Raw genomic sequence first — 14,826 nt, 5'->3', positions numbered from 1 at the left:
ACAAAGAACAAAATGACTGAGAAGACTACAGCCTAATACACACAGCAATTACAACGCAGCAGTTAAATGCTGAAGCTGCACTTTTCAGGTACTGCTTTGAGTGTGATGGAGGAGGAAACAACTAGACTGTTTGGAAGCATGAGTTAAGACTTTGCCAGTCAGCTGAGCATTCAGCAGAGACAACCACTTGCAAAGATACTGCACCATTTGTGCAGTATCCACTGGATGGTTCACAGCCCAGGCTCCACATACGCCCTCTGGTCAACAGCCTGCCTCAAAACCTCCATCCCCTTCTGGCGGCATCCAACTGGCTGACAGCCCTGGAACCTGGGTCCCAGCAGTCATGCTGTTTTTGTTCTTGGAAATAGGTAGAAGTTTATCTTTATGCCTGGACTCATGGCAGATTGCTTTTAGGGAGAGAAAAAGATCTATCAAACCAATTCATCTCCTAGCTGTAGGCCTTTTTTACCTACAGCTTTTCCTAGGACATGCTGATTTGGGCCCACAGCTAGGCAAAAACGACAGACCCTTCTATCAGTGTACAGTCTAATCCCCCATCACCCCAACATGGCACCTGATAGTTATTTATAAAGACCAAATTCTCTCACCACCCCCAAGGACAGCTCAGACTCCATCTGGAATCTCACCTGGCCTGTGGTGGTACAGTGGATAGTGTTGACCTGGAATGCTGAGGTCGCCAGTTCAAGAACCCAGGCTTGCCCGGTCAAGAAGCAACTTGAGAAGCAACTACAAGTTGATGCTTCCCGCTCCTCCCCTGCCTCTCTCAAATCAATATATAAAATCTAAAAAAAAAAATAAAAATCTCTAAATATCCTATGAAATGAGCTTATTGAAAGGCCTATACAGAGCTGAGTCTTCCTCAGTCAACAAATCTTTTCTTTACCCTTCATCCTCCAACCCAGCCTAGGGAAGGTCTTAGAGAACAATGAGGCTCACAACATGTAACAGTCACAGCTAGTTTATTGAGCATCACCTCTGTACCTGGCCCTGGCTAGAGATTTCCTCAGTTGGCCCACACAATCCCATGAGACAGGAATCCTACCATTTTCCAAATGAGGAATGTGACATTCAAAGATTAAATGACTGTCAGCAATAAGTGGCGGGCCAGGACTTGAACTCAGGTCTACCTGATTCTGAAGTCTGTACTCTCAGTCAGACACATGCCAGGGCCCCACAGGACAGTAACAGATGCCGGGAGTTGTTAGGGAAATACAGCTCCAAAGATGGAGATGACAGTAAAGAGAAAAGTAGTGCTTGGTACAAAGACACTTAACAGTACTGACCTGGAAGCCCAAACTGATGTGTTCAGTCAGGATAGGAGTGGGCTACCAGTTGTCCCAGAGCCAAGAGGCAACACCTGCCTATCTGAAGTGTTGAAGGCCTGAGCAGACCAAAGCTGAAGGAACAGAAGCTATGAGTAAGCAGAGGGAGCTGGTCTGTAGACAGGTCAGAATAGAGGAGAACGGATATGCCAGGACAGAAAGCCCAAATGGCTTCTGACAGTGGCTCCCGAGAGATGGAAAAAGGAGTCAAACCCAGAGATGTCTTGAATCCCAAACCATCTAGTTTCCATGACACCAAAGTGATCCATAATTCCCAGACACCCCTGTGTTCTCACACTAAACGCCCTTATTCATTAGGTAGCCCGGATGATTTTATGCTTCTTGCAACCAGGAATCCTTCATCAGAGCAGGGCTGAGCCAGGGATTTTACTGTACTTTGTTTCTTGGACAGTAGAAAGGTGGAACCAGGTCCTGGGTCACAGCCTGGCTGGTTAGTCTTCAGAGTTCTGAGCACGGCGTTCAAAACTTGCCTCCCCTTTCAAGGGGAGTGTATGTGGGGGGTCCATAGGTCACCTGCGCTTATAGAGACATGGCTGAAGCTTCAGGCCTGAGAGTTGAGCCTTGGGCCCTACCCGAGGGGGCCCAATCTTTTCAAAATCAAACAAGAAGAAGTGGCTGTTGGTCAGGTCCTAGGGGCAGAAAAGACCCAGTGAGCCCCAAGTCCTCACCCCACTCTTCAAAAACACCTTCATCTATGTCCTACCCCTGCTCAGAAAGCTTCCCAGGGCTCTCCCATGAGTTGTGCCTTCAAGGAGCAAATGTCTACGCCAACGGCCTCTTTCCTGAGCACCATTACCTTTTTTGAAAAGGGCCACACATTAGCCTGACCTGGGGTGTTGCAGTGGATAAAGTGTCAACCTGGAACTCTGAGGTCGCCAGTTCAAAACCCAGGCTTGCCTGGTCAAGGCATACATGAGAATCAACTATGAGTAGATGCTTCCTGCTTTCCCTCAACACCCTTTCTCTCTCTCTCTCCCCTCTCTAAAATGAATAAAATCTTAAAAAAAAAACCAAAAAAACAGGCCCTGGCTAGTTGGCTCAATGGTAGAGCATCGGCCCAGCATGTCAAAGTCCCGGGTTCGATTCCCAGCCAGAGCACACAAAAGAAGCGCCCATCTGCTTCTCCACCTTTCCCCCTCTACTTTCTCTGTCTCTCTTTCCCTCCCGCATCCAAGGCTCCATTGGAGCAAAGCTGGCCTGGGCATTGAGGATGACTCCATGGCCTCCACCTCAGGTGCTAGAATGGCTTCAGTTACAACGGAGCAACGCCCCAGATGGGCAGAGCATCGCCCCCTAGAGGGCTTGCCAGTAAGGCGCTTGCAGGCGTCTGTCTTTCTGCCTACCCCAGGAAAAAAACAAAAAAACCCCAAAAAACAAAAAACGAACGGACCACACATGAGACAAAAATAGGAACAGACATCTTGGAGCCCTTACCTTGAATATGACCTTGAAGCCCAGTTTGGTCACAGCTCCTAGAAAGGTCCGAACATCTTCAAAGCGGCTGCTAACTTCAGCCACTTTCAGGAGACCCCTAAGAATGGAAAGTTCTATGTAAGTGCACAGACACATGCATGTGCACATACAAAAGCACTGTGTTCTAGAGGCTCTTACCCTGGCTTCAGCACTCGATTTGCCTCCTCTAGGAAGTCCCTGATGTTGGTTCCCATCAGCGAAAGGCAGAACACAGCCACATCTACAGATTCATCCTCCAGAGGCACCTGAGGAGTCAGGGTGTTGTGTGAGGCATAGAATATGGGGAGAAGAAAGCCAGCCCTGAATGATAAGAGTTGAACACCAGGATGGGGTGGGGGGAGGAGAGAAAAGAGTGTTAAGAAGAAATAGCACATACAGCCTGACCAGGCGGTGGTGCAGTGGATAGAGCGTCAGACTGGGATGCAGAGGACCCAGGTTCGAGACCCCGAGGTCGCCAGCTTGAGCACGGGCTCATCTGGTTTGAGCAAAGCTCACCAGCTTGGACCCAAAGTCGCTGGCTTGAGCAAGGGGCTACTCGGTCTGCTGTAGCCCCACGGTCAAGGCACATATGAGAAATCAATCAATGAACAACTAAGGTGTTGCAATGGAAAACTAATGATTGATGCTTCTCATCTCTCTCCATTCCTGTCTGTCTATCCCTCTCTCTGACTCTCTGTCTCTGTAAAAAAAAAAAAAAAAAAAAAAAAAAGAAAGAAAGAAAGAAAGAAAAAGAAATAGCACATACAGGTTAGGCCTAGAGAGCACAGGCCAGGTACACAGAGGGATAAAGGGGTTTACCTGGGCCATATCACAAACAGTGACCCTGGGGTCCAGAGAGGCCAAGTCAAAGCAGTGCACAGGGTTCCGAATACTTGAAGCCAAGCGGCAGTCCCCACAGCCAAAGTCAGCTACCACCAGGGATGCAGGCCTGGGAGTAGAGGGGAGGGATCATTCACTGGTTTAGTCTAAGCCCATGACTAACCCACATTGCTTTTCAGTGCCCAACCCCTATTCACCGCTGGCGAAGATCCCTAGCGATGCGGTCTACTGGCTGTAGTGGCCACTTCTTGATTTGGCTCTGGAATCCCCGGTGGTAAAGGAGAAAGGCCTCAGGGTCTTCCTGGAAGAGGCGTTGTGCAGCACTGCTGGGCCCTGAGTACAACTGTTCGTTGAGGTAGCGAAACTGAGCACCATCCAGCCGCAGTGTCATGCGGGCTCGCAGAGCTCCTGCACGAGCCTCTTGGCTGTCCTGAGTGGGGGCAGGAGGCACCTCTGTCTTCTCTGTGGGGACTGTGGCTAAAGCTGGGGCTGGAGGCTGAGGTGGCCGAAACTTGTTCTTATGTCTACGCTTGTTCTTCTGCCGGTTCCGCCACTGCTTGCGACTCAAGGTATGGGGTGTTAAAGAGGAAGTGGTCCCAGGGTTTGGCTTGGATGGGTCATCTGTAGTACTACTCTTGCAAGTTTTGGGACCTGTAGGAATGGAGATGGGAAGGCAAATTTGGGGCAAGATCCACTGAATTCAGAGTCTTGGCAAATTCATCCTGACCAAGAGAGAGACTCTGGCCTAGATGAAAGTTCTTCTAATTGCCTAACCCCAAATCTAATGGTGGCAAGTAACCTCTGTGATATGTAGTAACATCAGATGATCGCCCTCCTCCCTTTCCCACACACAAACATGTATCCGCTAATACCTGTTTGGTCAACACTGCCCAGGTGCTGGACAGTGTATAAAGGGGACTGTTTCTGGCATTTCCTTTTTCTTTTCTCTTCTGTAGCAGAGTCACTGCCAAGAAGAGTCCCTTTACGGAACTTTTTTGTTACTTCCTTTTCTGCTGAGTCACTGCCAGGTAGGCCCTGTTTTTGATGCTGCTTCTTCCTTTTCTCCTCTATTTCCGTAGAAGCAGTGGCAAAGAAAGCCTTTTTCGGGCATTTCCTCTTCCTCTCCACCACCTCCTCCTCCTCAGAGTCACTGCCAGGCAGGCTGGGGGGTTGCTGGGAAAGAGATGCTGCCTCCAAGGCCCGTAGTGTGGCCAAGAGCCGGCGACGCTTGGAGCCCTGGAGGAAAACAAGGGATGGAAGCAAGAGTGAGACTGGATGGGACCCAGGGAATAATAAGGGAGAGATGGAGCCCTGTTTCAGATGCTGGCAACGGTATCTGAACTACTCCCAATTAACTAGCTTGTCATGAAGGCTGCCAGACCCTGAAGAACTTTCAGGTTGCCATCCCAACCTTCCAGCAGAGAAAGCACCCATCCTGCTCTCTTCAGTGTTCAGAGGAGGTACTAGGATTCCCCAGAGGAATGTGGTAAGACCACAAGCATCAGGACCAGGGCCAGAGACCAGGAGTTCCAATCCTGCATCTCAGGCTTTTGTCTCCAGCTTATAAAAGGTAGAAAGTTTTCTTAAAACAAAACTGACAAGATGACATATTGATATGTTTATTGAAAATGACTCTAGCTGCAGGGTGAAGAACAAACTGAAGGGGACAAGCTGCAGACAGAGGGGCCAATAGCCTGTATTATAGCAATGGGTTGAGAGAATGAAGAAGAGGCGTCAAGCAGACAGATTCCATCTTGGGAACTCACAGAGGATAGGAAGGACCTAAGGAAGTACACCAATCTTCACATCAGCAAAGGCTTAAAAGAGAAAGAAGGTCTACTGTCTGGGAGGACTTCAGGTTTGAAGTCCTACTGGGCAGTCCTAGACCAGGCACCTGAATGGGAGGTTCTTAGTACCTTCCTCCCACCACCTTTTGAAATGGTATTTCTTACTGACAACCCTTCACTGCCATTTCCTCTTACTCTCTCAAATTCAATCTCCACACTGCAATTCTGAAGGAATCCTTCCACTGCTAAAACTGCTTTTTTGGCTTCTATCTTTAAAATATGCAAAACCCTCACTTACCTCTCCAAATTCAATGGCATCCTCTCTCTCTGTGCTCCAATGACATGGATTAGTGTGTGTGCGTGTGTGTGTGTGTGTGTGTGTGTGTGTGTGTGTGTGTGAGAGAGAGAGAGAGAGAGAGAAACACTGAAAGGACATGCTCTCCTGCCCCAGGACTTTTGCATGTGCTTTTCCGGTCCAAGAAACCCTCTTGGCTTCACTAACTCCTACCTACCAAATCTCAGTTCCAACATCATTTTCTTTTGGAAGTTCTCAGCTTCGTTCGCAGTCGACCGTCGCGCGCTCGCACACCCGCACCCACACACCCACACCCACCCAGGAGTGCGCGCACGGCGCGGCCAACGCTGTGATCCACCTGGATCCGCTTCTTGGCCTGATACAGTTCCCAGGGCCCTCCCTGCGCGGCTACTCACCTTGATTTGCGAGGCTGCCGCGGGCCGAGGCCGTGAGGCTACAGGCTCGAGGGCCGCGGCTAATGGGGCCTCCTCGGCCCACTCTGGTTCCTCAAACATGCGGGTGGTGCGGAGTGAGGTCGCGGGGGGCCCGCGCCCGTCCAAGCACAGAGAGCGTCTCCAAAAATCCGGGCATGCAGGGCCGCCAAGAGAGCCGGAAACCAAAAAAAGAAAGCCAAGGTGGCTAGAGCGGCCACTGCGATGCCTAAAACCATCGAGTTTAAGCACTGGTGGGCTAGAAGGGCAAGGAAGAGAGAGGAAGGGAGGCCTTCGTCGGCCCCAGAGGGCCAGGGGCGGGGCGGGGCCGCGCGGCGGGCGCGGCCGGACGGGAGTTCCCCAAAGAAGGCTCCTCCAGCCCAAGTCCCGGTGAGTGCAAGAACACCCGTACCTCCTCCCCTAAGCCCGAGGGCTGCCGACCCGTCATCCTTCACTCTGCCTAAGTTACGAGTCGGGAACGAGGGCCACTCTTGGGAAAGATCCCCGATCTCCTCCCCGAGGGAATAGAGCGCCTGAACTTCTCCCCTCCCCCAGCTCTGTTAGCGGGTTGGGTTCCTGTGCTTGCTCTCTGACATCCCTTCAGGAAATACCACCTCCTCATCAACCCCTACCTGGCCCGGACTCGCCTTACCCTCACGCCCGAGACACAGAGCTGGGGATCATCCTGTTGCCCCCAACTGCTTCCCAGTCCTCCACTAACGGGGGACGCAGCACCGAGACTCCCCAACACAAACACTGCTGCAGGGTACAACATTTGGGTTCATCTCCTTTTCCTGGATCTCTTCACAGCCCCCAGAATTCCCCATTAAGGGGACTCAGCGCCGGGACGCTGCTATGGACGACATTTTTACCCAATGCCGGGAGGGCAACGCGGTAGCCGTTCGCTTGTGGCTGGACAACACGGAGAACGACCTCAACCAGGGGTGAGCTGAGGTTGCTGGTGGGGAAAGGCAAAGACAGCCTCTGCTCAGTTATGTGGGGTGCTCACATCTGGTGGGGTGTGATGAGTGCCAAGCACAGCCTCTGGGGGTGGGGGTGGGGGTGAGGGACGGGGAGGGAGCTGAGGGTCTCCACAAGAAGCAGCTCGTTTGGGCTAAATCTTGACTGCTAAATAAGAGTTTTATTGGCAGAGGCTGCAGAGAGCTTTCCAGCCTCAGTGAAATGCATGGGTGAGGAGGCAAAACAGAGGAGAGTGTCCGGAAATTGTCCAGTTTCATATGGCTGAAGGATAGAAATCTTTGGGCTTCTGTGGGCTGAAGCAATGGGTTTACAAGTGGAGAAGGATAGGAGACTGGACAGGTCTGCAAGGGCCAGCCAGATCATGGAAGTATATTTAGGCTATAATAAGGTCTTTATTCTAAGAACAAGGGTTTAAAGCCATGTAGTGATAGGAGGTTGTCCATTTGTGAAGTATCAATTTGAACTCTTTGTGAAGAACAGGTGGCAATGTGAAGAGAGGCAAAAACCCAGTCCATCCCAAAAGTGGCGGTGGCTTGGACTAAAATATGTGTCGATGAAAAAAGAACGATCAGATTTCTGAAATCTATTATAAAGAATTGGTGAAAATGTCAGGGGGATATTTCCCCATGTATAAGATGCACCTTAATTTTGGAGCCCGAACTTTGGAAAAAAAAAGTACTACATAAAGTTATTGAACTCAAGTTTTATTCATCATAAAATTCATACAACTCCTCATCACTGTCAAAACTCCCATCCATTAGCTTGTCCTCATCCGTGTCTGATGACAATTCACTGTTTTCAACAATGAGTGCAAAAACAAGCATGAAAAAGCGGGAAATGCAAATTTAAAAAAAAAACCCTACAACCACTGTATAAGACACACCCAGTTTTTAGACCCCAAGTTTTTCGAAAAAGGGTGCATCTTACACATGGGGAAATATGGTGTATGATTGGCTAACCACTATGCTGTACACCTGAAATTAGTACAAAATAATATTGAGCTATATCTAATTGGAAAAAAAGAATTGGTGCTACTTGGTGTGGGAAGTGAGGAAGGTCAGAGTCAATGACCAGGGTTCTGGCTTGGGCACTTGGGTAGGTGGTAGTTTCTTGTACTGAGATGGATAAGACCGAATGATGATGACCTCTACTCTAGACTTGTTAAAGGGACAGTACAGTGAAGTGGAAGTGTTGAGTAGGTTGTTGGTCATGCATATTTGGTTTTCAGGAGATGGGTCTGAGTCAAAGGCACGGATTTGGGAGATATTAGCATATAGATAATTCCTGAAGACATGGGTGGGAAGGAGAGGGGAAGCCTGCAAGACTTAAAAGTTGGAGAAACAGGAAAATGTTGGTAAAGCTTAGGTGAATATTTCAATGAAGGGGGAGTGGTAAACAGTAGTTTAGGCTCCTGAGAGGTCAAAGAACTTGAACACTTTAAGGTAACCATTGAATTTACAGTTAATATTTTATTATCTCTATGAGGGATAGTTCAGAGGAAAACAGGTGAACAATCCAGATTACACTGGTTGCTTCATTTAAGTAACTAGACCAAACACCCTTTGCTAGGTGCTCAAGTTAGGGAATCAGACTTAATGCCTGACCTTATGGCAGAGGCCTTGTGCCAGGTTGAATGGGAGATGAAGCCGCCTGAGACCGAAGACAAAAACAATAGTGATGTTGACTCAGGATGGAGAGTCAACAACATTTTTATTTAAAAATTTTATTTAAGGTTTGCAGAGTTCAGTTTTTAGGTTTGAGAGGTAAGAATCACCTATCATCTTCATCCAGGCTCCCACTGGGCTCATTAGTTCTCATTAGGCCCTATATTACTTCTCCATAATTTGCAGTCACCTGCTATTAATGTAATTCTCAAAGGGTGCTCTAATAAAGGCAGTGGGCACCCTTACTATTTTGTTGGTGAGGTTATAAAGGTTTAGGGGAAGTTGTCCAGTGGGTGTGGCATCTATATAGACTCTGCTGCCCAAAGGTGCAGGAGTGGCATTAGTGAAACTGGAAGGCTTTGTTGGTTTGAGGGGATAGGTTGTGGGGGCCCAAACTGGCCATATGATGGATATGATGTGAGGATGAATTTCCTGCAGGCCCCTTTGGGATTAAAGTCTAGGCCCTGAGGTGACAGGCAGCCTGAATGTGGGGTTCCCTCAGACTCTTGCTTGCTCTGGGGGCATAGACTGAGGGAGGCTGATAAGCCAAGGCACAAATTAAAGACCTGGGAGGTAAAACTGACTGATAGGCAAGGGGTGGTAATTGCTTTGGGGAGGGAGAGGATCCCCACCTCCCAGGAAAGCTTTTGGCTATCTCTGTGAGCAGATGAAGTCATCTCTGGAAGGAAATCATTAAGTTAAAAGCCACGCCTCCCTTTCCCCATCAGCTGTTGTGGTATCTGGGTGGCCTATGGTGGCCAGACCCCTGATCAGCTCCAGGCTTGGCCTAGAGCCCCCACACGGGAAGTGACCACAGCACTAAGGCATCTGGAGGCAGTGGGCCCAAACCGCAGACCGCCTCTTGCTCCGCCCCTTGGATCTATCTCCCGGACTGGAGGGAATTTCCTTTTATGGCCCCAGGCTGTCAGGCAGGCCCAACTCCTACCCATTTTTTTTTTTTTTTTTGTACATTTCTTTTACTTTATAAAATACACGTGCTTGGGAAAAGAAAAATATCAGACAGGTTTCTTTCTGCAGAAGCCATTCTTATTTTCTTCTGTTGTCTGTGGCCAGGATTGCTTGAATAGAGGAATCCTGTTTTATGTGGTTGTTTGATATCTGCCTCATCAGTAATGACTTATAAAAATATCTCACTTTCATTATAAACCCTTCTAAAACGTCATTATAATTCCACTCCATTTTTAGATCTGAATTTCAGTACCAGAGCCAGTCAATAAATTTGCTCCCCCTCCCATGAGCTGTGGCCTTCCTTTTCTAAGACCCCATCTCCAACATGCACTGGACACCTACTGTCAATTCATTCTCTCCAGAAGCTTACAGTCTGACAAGACAGCCCATTAACAAATTTTTACAATCCAGTGTGATAGGTGCTTTAGTAAGGGTATGTACAAGATGCAGTGGAACCAACAGATATTGCAAGAGGGATGCAGAGGACGCCAGATGAAGAAAGCTACCATTTAATAATAGGGTATGCTACAGAAGGCTGGTAGAAGATAGTCATGAAAACAATGAATCATATAGATTTTTGGGGAGTTGGGTTTGAAGCTGGGGGAAGGTCTCGGACAGCTTTGGGAGTTTCTGACATGAATGAGAACTGAAGTCCTGGAGAGGTAAGGTTTCCCAGGGTTGGTATGCAGAGGGACTCAGTTTTTCCTATACTAAGGCCTCTGCCCCCATTCACCTCCAGATAAATAACCATTGCCCTTCCCTTCAAAGGGATGATCATGGCTTCTCCCCCTTGCACTGGGCCTGCCGAGAGGGCCGCTCTGCGGTAGTTGAGATGCTGATCATGCGGGGGGCACGAATCAATGTGATGAACCGTGGGGATGACACTCCCTTGCACCTGGCAGCCAGTCATGGACACCGTGATATTGTACAGAAGGTACATATGATCCCCTCGGTCCCCTATATCACATACATGCTCAAAAGTCAGTCACAGGCAATATAACATTGTGGAGAAGCATGTGTACTCTTCTCCTTCCCCGCGTGTCTTAACACTCATCTCTCATTTGGGACTGACTCTGCCTTTTGCCTCCTTTCTGTCTGTCTGGCCCTGGGGACCAGCTGTTGCAGTACAAAGCTGACATCAATGCAGTGAATGAGCATGGAAATGTGCCTCTGCACTATGCCTGTTTTTGGGGTCAAGATCAGGTAGCAGAAGTGAGTACTCAGGCCCCGAGCCCTGGGATGGGTGGGAAGTCAAGTCTGAGCCTCAGTGGGAGATCTGTAATCCTCAACCATCCTGTAAGCACTGCTGAGTATAATATGACACCCAGAGTCTGTATTGCATCTGCATTCATGGTTGGTTGTGACTGCCAGGAAGGTAGCCGTGACCCTCGCTATAACCACTTTATTTCAGGACCTGGTGGCTAATGGGGCCCTTGTCAGCATCTGCAACAAGTATGGAGAAATGCCTGTGGACAAAGCCAAGGCACCCCTGAGAGAGCTGCTCCGAGGTCTGTCCTCCACCCCCAGCTTGTGTCCTCTTGTCTTGTCCCTGCCTGTTTCCTTCCTCTACCCTACAGCTGAGGCCAAGACTGTCTGCCTTTCTTTCCCAGAGCGAGCAGAGAAGATGGGCCAGAATCTCAACCGCATTCCATACAAGGACACATTCTGGAAGGGGACCACCCGCACTCGGCCCAGTGAGTCAGTTGTGAGGGGAGGGGTAATAGGAATAATCCTTGGGCTGGGTTAGGGGGAAGCTGGGTACCTGACATGCTCACACTCTCAGGAAATGGGACTCTGAACAAACACTCTGGCATTGACTTCAAACAACTCAACTTCCTCGCAAAGCTCAACGAGAATCACTCTGGAGAGGTAACCCCTGTCTTCTGTGCCCTTCCCTCCCCAAATTACATGCTTTGTACCTCTTTTAAGTTTCTTCTATTGTTAGTGGGCACGAAAGTGGTGGCCTTAGTTAAAGCCTTCTAACCCTTACCTGTCCCTCAGCTGTGGAAGGGCCGCTGGCAGGGCAATGACATCGTCGTGAAGGTGCTGAAGGTTCGAGACTGGAGTACAAGGAAAAGCAGGGACTTCAATGAGGAGTGTCCTCGGCTCAGGTGGGACAAGGTCTAACCTGGAAGCTGCTGCTTCCAAGGAAACCTGACTAGCACCCAAGAGGGAGGTGTTTTACTCTGGGTCTCAGCCAGGGACATTCTCTTCCTCTCCCAGGATTTTCTCGCATCCGAATGTGCTCCCAGTGCTAGGTTTCTGTCAGTCTCCACCTGCTCCTCACCCTACCCTCATCACACACTGGATGCCATATGGATCCCTGTACAATGTACTACATGAAGGCACCAGTGAGTAGGGGATGCCAGATCTCACTGAAGTGGGGAAAGGGTGTGTGAGCCTCTCCAAACTATTTTCTTGCCTCCTCTCCTAGATTTTGTTGTGGACCAGAGCCAGGCTGTGAAGTTTGCATTGGACATGGCAAGGGGCATGGCCTTCCTACACACACTAGAGCCCCTCATCCCACGACATGCGCTCAATAGCCGTAGTGTAATGGTGAGGTCACAGCTTCACTTCTAGCTCCGTTTCCCCTCAGAAGACCTTTCCCTATCTAGAATTGGACTTACCTCCTTCCATATATCTATCTTTTTCTCAGATTGATGAGGATATGACTGCCCGAATCAGCATGGCTGATGTAAAATTCTCCTTCCAATGCCCTGGGCGCATGTATGCACCTGCCTGGGTGGCCCCTGAAGGTGAGTGCAGGCATGTTGGGAGGTAGAGAAGGGCCAGCAGTGGAAGAGGGCAGAAGCAGGACAGGTCAGACAGCTGGAACAGATAAGTCCTGTCCCGCCAGCTCTACAGAAGAAGCCTGAAGACACAAATAGACGCTCAGCTGACATGTGGAGTTTTGCAGTGCTTCTATGGGAACTGGTGACACGGGAAGTGCCCTTTGCTGACCTCTCCAACATGGAGATTGGAATGAAGGTAAGAGCACACTTTTGCAGGGGAATGGCAATAGTAGTGACAGTAATTATAGAGGGGTGGGGCTTTTCCCACATTTGTTCAAATATACAGTAATCCTGTCCTGAGGGCTGGAGGCCTCACAGAAGACTCAAATTCTGAGACCCACCTTGTTTATCCCTGTATTTACAGGTGGCACTGGAAGGCCTTCGGCCTACCATCCCGCCAGGCATTTCCCCCCATGTGTGTAAACTCATGAAGATCTGCATGAATGAAGACCCTGCTAAGCGACCCAAGTTTGACATGATTGTGCCTATCCTGGAGAAGATGCAGGACAAGTAGGGCTGGAAAGTCCTTGCCTACACTTCAGAGGTGTGGGGTTAGGGGAGTGTGCCTCCCCAAAGCAGCAGGCCTCTGGTTGCCTCCCTCCCCTGCCTTGTCATGGTACTACCCCAGCCATGGGGCCCATCCCCTGCCCCCATTCCTACCACTGTGGCCCCCAAAGGGGCTGGGCTCAGAGCTTTGTCATGTGCCACACGGTGTCTCCCAGCATGGGAGGGATCAGCCCTGCCTGTCACAATAAAGTTTATTATGAAAACAGGCTGGTGTGGGGACAAGGGAACAGACAAATACATATAGGTTGGGTGGCTCAGGTGAAATAGTGCGGCTTCTTCACATTGATGCCATACTCGCTGAGGGCGGGGGTCAAGTCCTCCATGGTTAGAGTGTACTTGCGGTCCTGAGGGAAAAGGGAAGAGCACCAGCTCAACATGGGAATCCTGATTTCAATCCCAGGTGGGAGACCCTGAGTAGGTTTTTTTTTTTTACCTCCCCTAGGCTATTTCCCTAAAGGGACTTCAAGGTAAATTAAATCTCTTTGCTGTGGGAGGTAATTACTGATTCAGTGAACCTCCCCTCACACCTTGCTCTTGCTTCGGGAGCTGCCAGAAGCTGTGCCCTTCATTTTGCAGTGCTGTAGTGCATCATTGGCAATATCTGAGATGAATTTCTGGGCAGCTAGGGAGATAAGCCGAATTCTAGAGAGAAAAAACTGGTATAAGGAGATGGACAGCAAACTGCACAAGTACCCAAGGATCTAACCTCTCGAGAATTTACTCACATGCGAGGGTCTGAGGCCTCAAAGCCAGCGCGGTTCAGGTAGTAACCAGTCACTGCATCTGGGATCTGAGAAATCAATCAGACAACTGTCAGTGTTAGCCCTGTGCACTGCTGGGCTGAGTGAGGGTAAGGGCAGGAGGACCGGCCTGGCTATCAGAAAGCTCGCAGTTTGGGTGGGCAGAGAGAATAAGTCACAAGACCTAGCAAGAAAACAAATACAAGAGGATGCTGGAAATCCAGACGGTGGAGCAGAAAGCTGGCATGACAGCGGGTCAATAGCCTTGTTCAGGCAGTATGCCCACCGTGGGTGTGTAATCCTCCAGCTGCATCAGGAAGTCCACCAGAGGCGTGCTGGACACCACCGGCTTCACGTCTCCGTTGGCCGCACTGGGCAGCACATAAACTCCATTAGACAACGCCCCCTCGGGGGGCGCCGCGCCGCCCGCCGACACCGGAGCTGGAGGAGAACCAACAAACTGAGACACGGAGGTGAAAGGCGCAGAGCCCCAGCTAGGTCGGCCGTATACCCTCTGCCCTTCCCGTCGAAGGGCCCAGACCAAGGCACTGCCCTTGCCCCTCATCCGTCCCGGCCCTCACCCGTCCCGCGCCGCTCGGCCGGCTCCACGGCCCGCGCCGCCACGGGTCCCGTGCCTCCAGCAGCGGCTCCAGCCCCAGGCCCCCCTACTGTCCCCGCGGGGCTGGCCTTGTTCTCCGCAGCGGTGCCAGTGGGCAGCGCGGCGGGGGCCGAGACCGCGGGGGCCGGAGCCGGGGCCGAGGCGGCGCCAACAGGCGCAGCTTCGGGGTCCGCGCCGGAGCCGCTGCAGCTCATCAGGCCGGTGGGAGAGGCGGGGAACAGAGCCGCTTCCGCTTCCGCTCACGTTACGCACACCCTGAAGTGACGTCAGGCGCCTCGCACTTGCCCCTCCCACTCCATGACGGCTCTCTGCCTTGGGCTTATCT

At 50.4% G+C, this 14,826-nt stretch overlaps 3 protein-coding genes across 4 annotated transcripts; 1 reads left to right on the top strand and 2 right to left on the bottom strand.

The window, feature by feature from the left end:
- Nucleotides 1-963: 963 nt before the first annotated feature.
- Nucleotides 964-6,394, bottom strand: RRP8 (ribosomal RNA processing 8). The gene is made up of 7 exons (XM_066366522.1): nt 6,155-6,394; nt 4,529-4,892; nt 3,854-4,307; nt 3,636-3,765; nt 2,976-3,082; nt 2,799-2,895; nt 964-1,993 (listed from the first exon to the last, which is right to left on the bottom strand). The coding sequence occupies exons 1-7, from the start codon at nt 6,251-6,253 to the stop codon at nt 1,874-1,876; spliced, it is 1,371 nt and encodes a 456-aa protein (XP_066222619.1). The 5' UTR covers nt 6,254-6,394; the 3' UTR covers nt 964-1,873.
- Nucleotides 6,395-6,415: 21 nt separating this feature from the next.
- Nucleotides 6,416-13,348, top strand: ILK (integrin linked kinase). Of its 2 annotated transcripts, XM_066366519.1 has the most exons (13): nt 6,416-6,559; nt 6,980-7,113; nt 10,552-10,717; nt 10,900-10,995; nt 11,195-11,291; nt 11,394-11,477; nt 11,567-11,652; nt 11,785-11,894; nt 12,007-12,134; nt 12,218-12,339; nt 12,440-12,539; nt 12,641-12,771; nt 12,940-13,348. In XM_066366519.1, exons 2-13 carry the CDS (start codon nt 7,025-7,027, stop codon nt 13,087-13,089), a joined length of 1,359 nt encoding a protein of 452 aa, XP_066222616.1. In that variant the 5' UTR covers nt 6,416-6,559; nt 6,980-7,024; the 3' UTR covers nt 13,090-13,348. The 2 variants fall into 2 exon arrangements, with proteins under 2 accessions (XP_066222616.1, XP_066222617.1); XM_066366520.1 differs by lacking the exon at nt 10,552-10,717 and having other exon boundaries at nt 6,435-6,559.
- On the bottom strand, nt 13,316-14,733 carry TAF10 (TATA-box binding protein associated factor 10). The gene is made up of 5 exons (XM_066366524.1): nt 14,464-14,733; nt 14,169-14,323; nt 13,868-13,932; nt 13,670-13,784; nt 13,316-13,486 (listed from the first exon to the last, which is right to left on the bottom strand). The coding sequence occupies exons 1-5, from the start codon at nt 14,693-14,695 to the stop codon at nt 13,397-13,399; spliced, it is 657 nt and encodes a 218-aa protein (XP_066222621.1). The 5' UTR covers nt 14,696-14,733; the 3' UTR covers nt 13,316-13,396.
- Between the last annotated feature and the right edge of the window lie 93 nt (nt 14,734-14,826).

The sequence above is a fragment of the Saccopteryx leptura genome, chromosome 1 (assembly GCF_036850995.1).
Source record: "Saccopteryx leptura isolate mSacLep1 chromosome 1, mSacLep1_pri_phased_curated, whole genome shotgun sequence".
NCBI classification, from domain to species: Eukaryota; Metazoa; Chordata; class Mammalia; order Chiroptera; family Emballonuridae; genus Saccopteryx; species Saccopteryx leptura.
This window is presented reverse-complemented; position numbering and strand designations above follow the sequence as displayed.

What these genes read in the sequence shown, in the direction of transcription:
- RRP8 (XM_066366522.1), bottom strand. Translation starts at nt 6,253, where the DNA reads ATGTTTGAGGAACCAGAGTGGGCCGAGGAGGCCCCATTAGCCGCGGCC. An exon ending in CGGCAGCCTCGCAAATCAAG is followed by an intron (nt 4,893 to 6,154) that starts GTGAGTAGCCGC and finishes GTTTTCCTCCAG; the next exon opens with GGCTCCAAGCGTCGCCGGCT. An exon ending in GCTTCAAGGTCATATTCAAG is followed by an intron (nt 1,994 to 2,798) that starts GTAAGGGCTCCA and finishes TTCTGCCCCTAG; the next exon opens with GACCTGACCAACAGCCACTT.
- TAF10 (XM_066366524.1), bottom strand. Translation starts at nt 14,695, where the DNA reads ATGAGCTGCAGCGGCTCCGGCGCGGACCCCGAAGCTGCGCCTGTTGGC. An exon ending in GGCCGAGCGGCGCGGGACGG is followed by an intron (nt 14,324 to 14,463) that starts GTGAGGGCCGGG and finishes GTTCTCCTCCAG; the next exon opens with CTCCGGTGTCGGCGGGCGGC. An exon ending in GCTCCCGAAGCAAGAGCAAG is followed by an intron (nt 13,487 to 13,669) that starts GTGTGAGGGGAG and finishes CTTTTCCCTCAG; the next exon opens with GACCGCAAGTACACTCTAAC.
- ILK (XM_066366519.1), top strand. Translation starts at nt 7,025, where the DNA reads ATGGACGACATTTTTACCCAATGCCGGGAGGGCAACGCGGTAGCCGTT. An exon ending in TGTACTACATGAAGGCACCA is followed by an intron (nt 12,135 to 12,217) that starts GTGAGTAGGGGA and finishes CTCCTCTCCTAG; the next exon opens with ATTTTGTTGTGGACCAGAGC. An exon ending in TCAATAGCCGTAGTGTAATG is followed by an intron (nt 12,340 to 12,439) that starts GTGAGGTCACAG and finishes TCTTTTTCTCAG; the next exon opens with ATTGATGAGGATATGACTGC.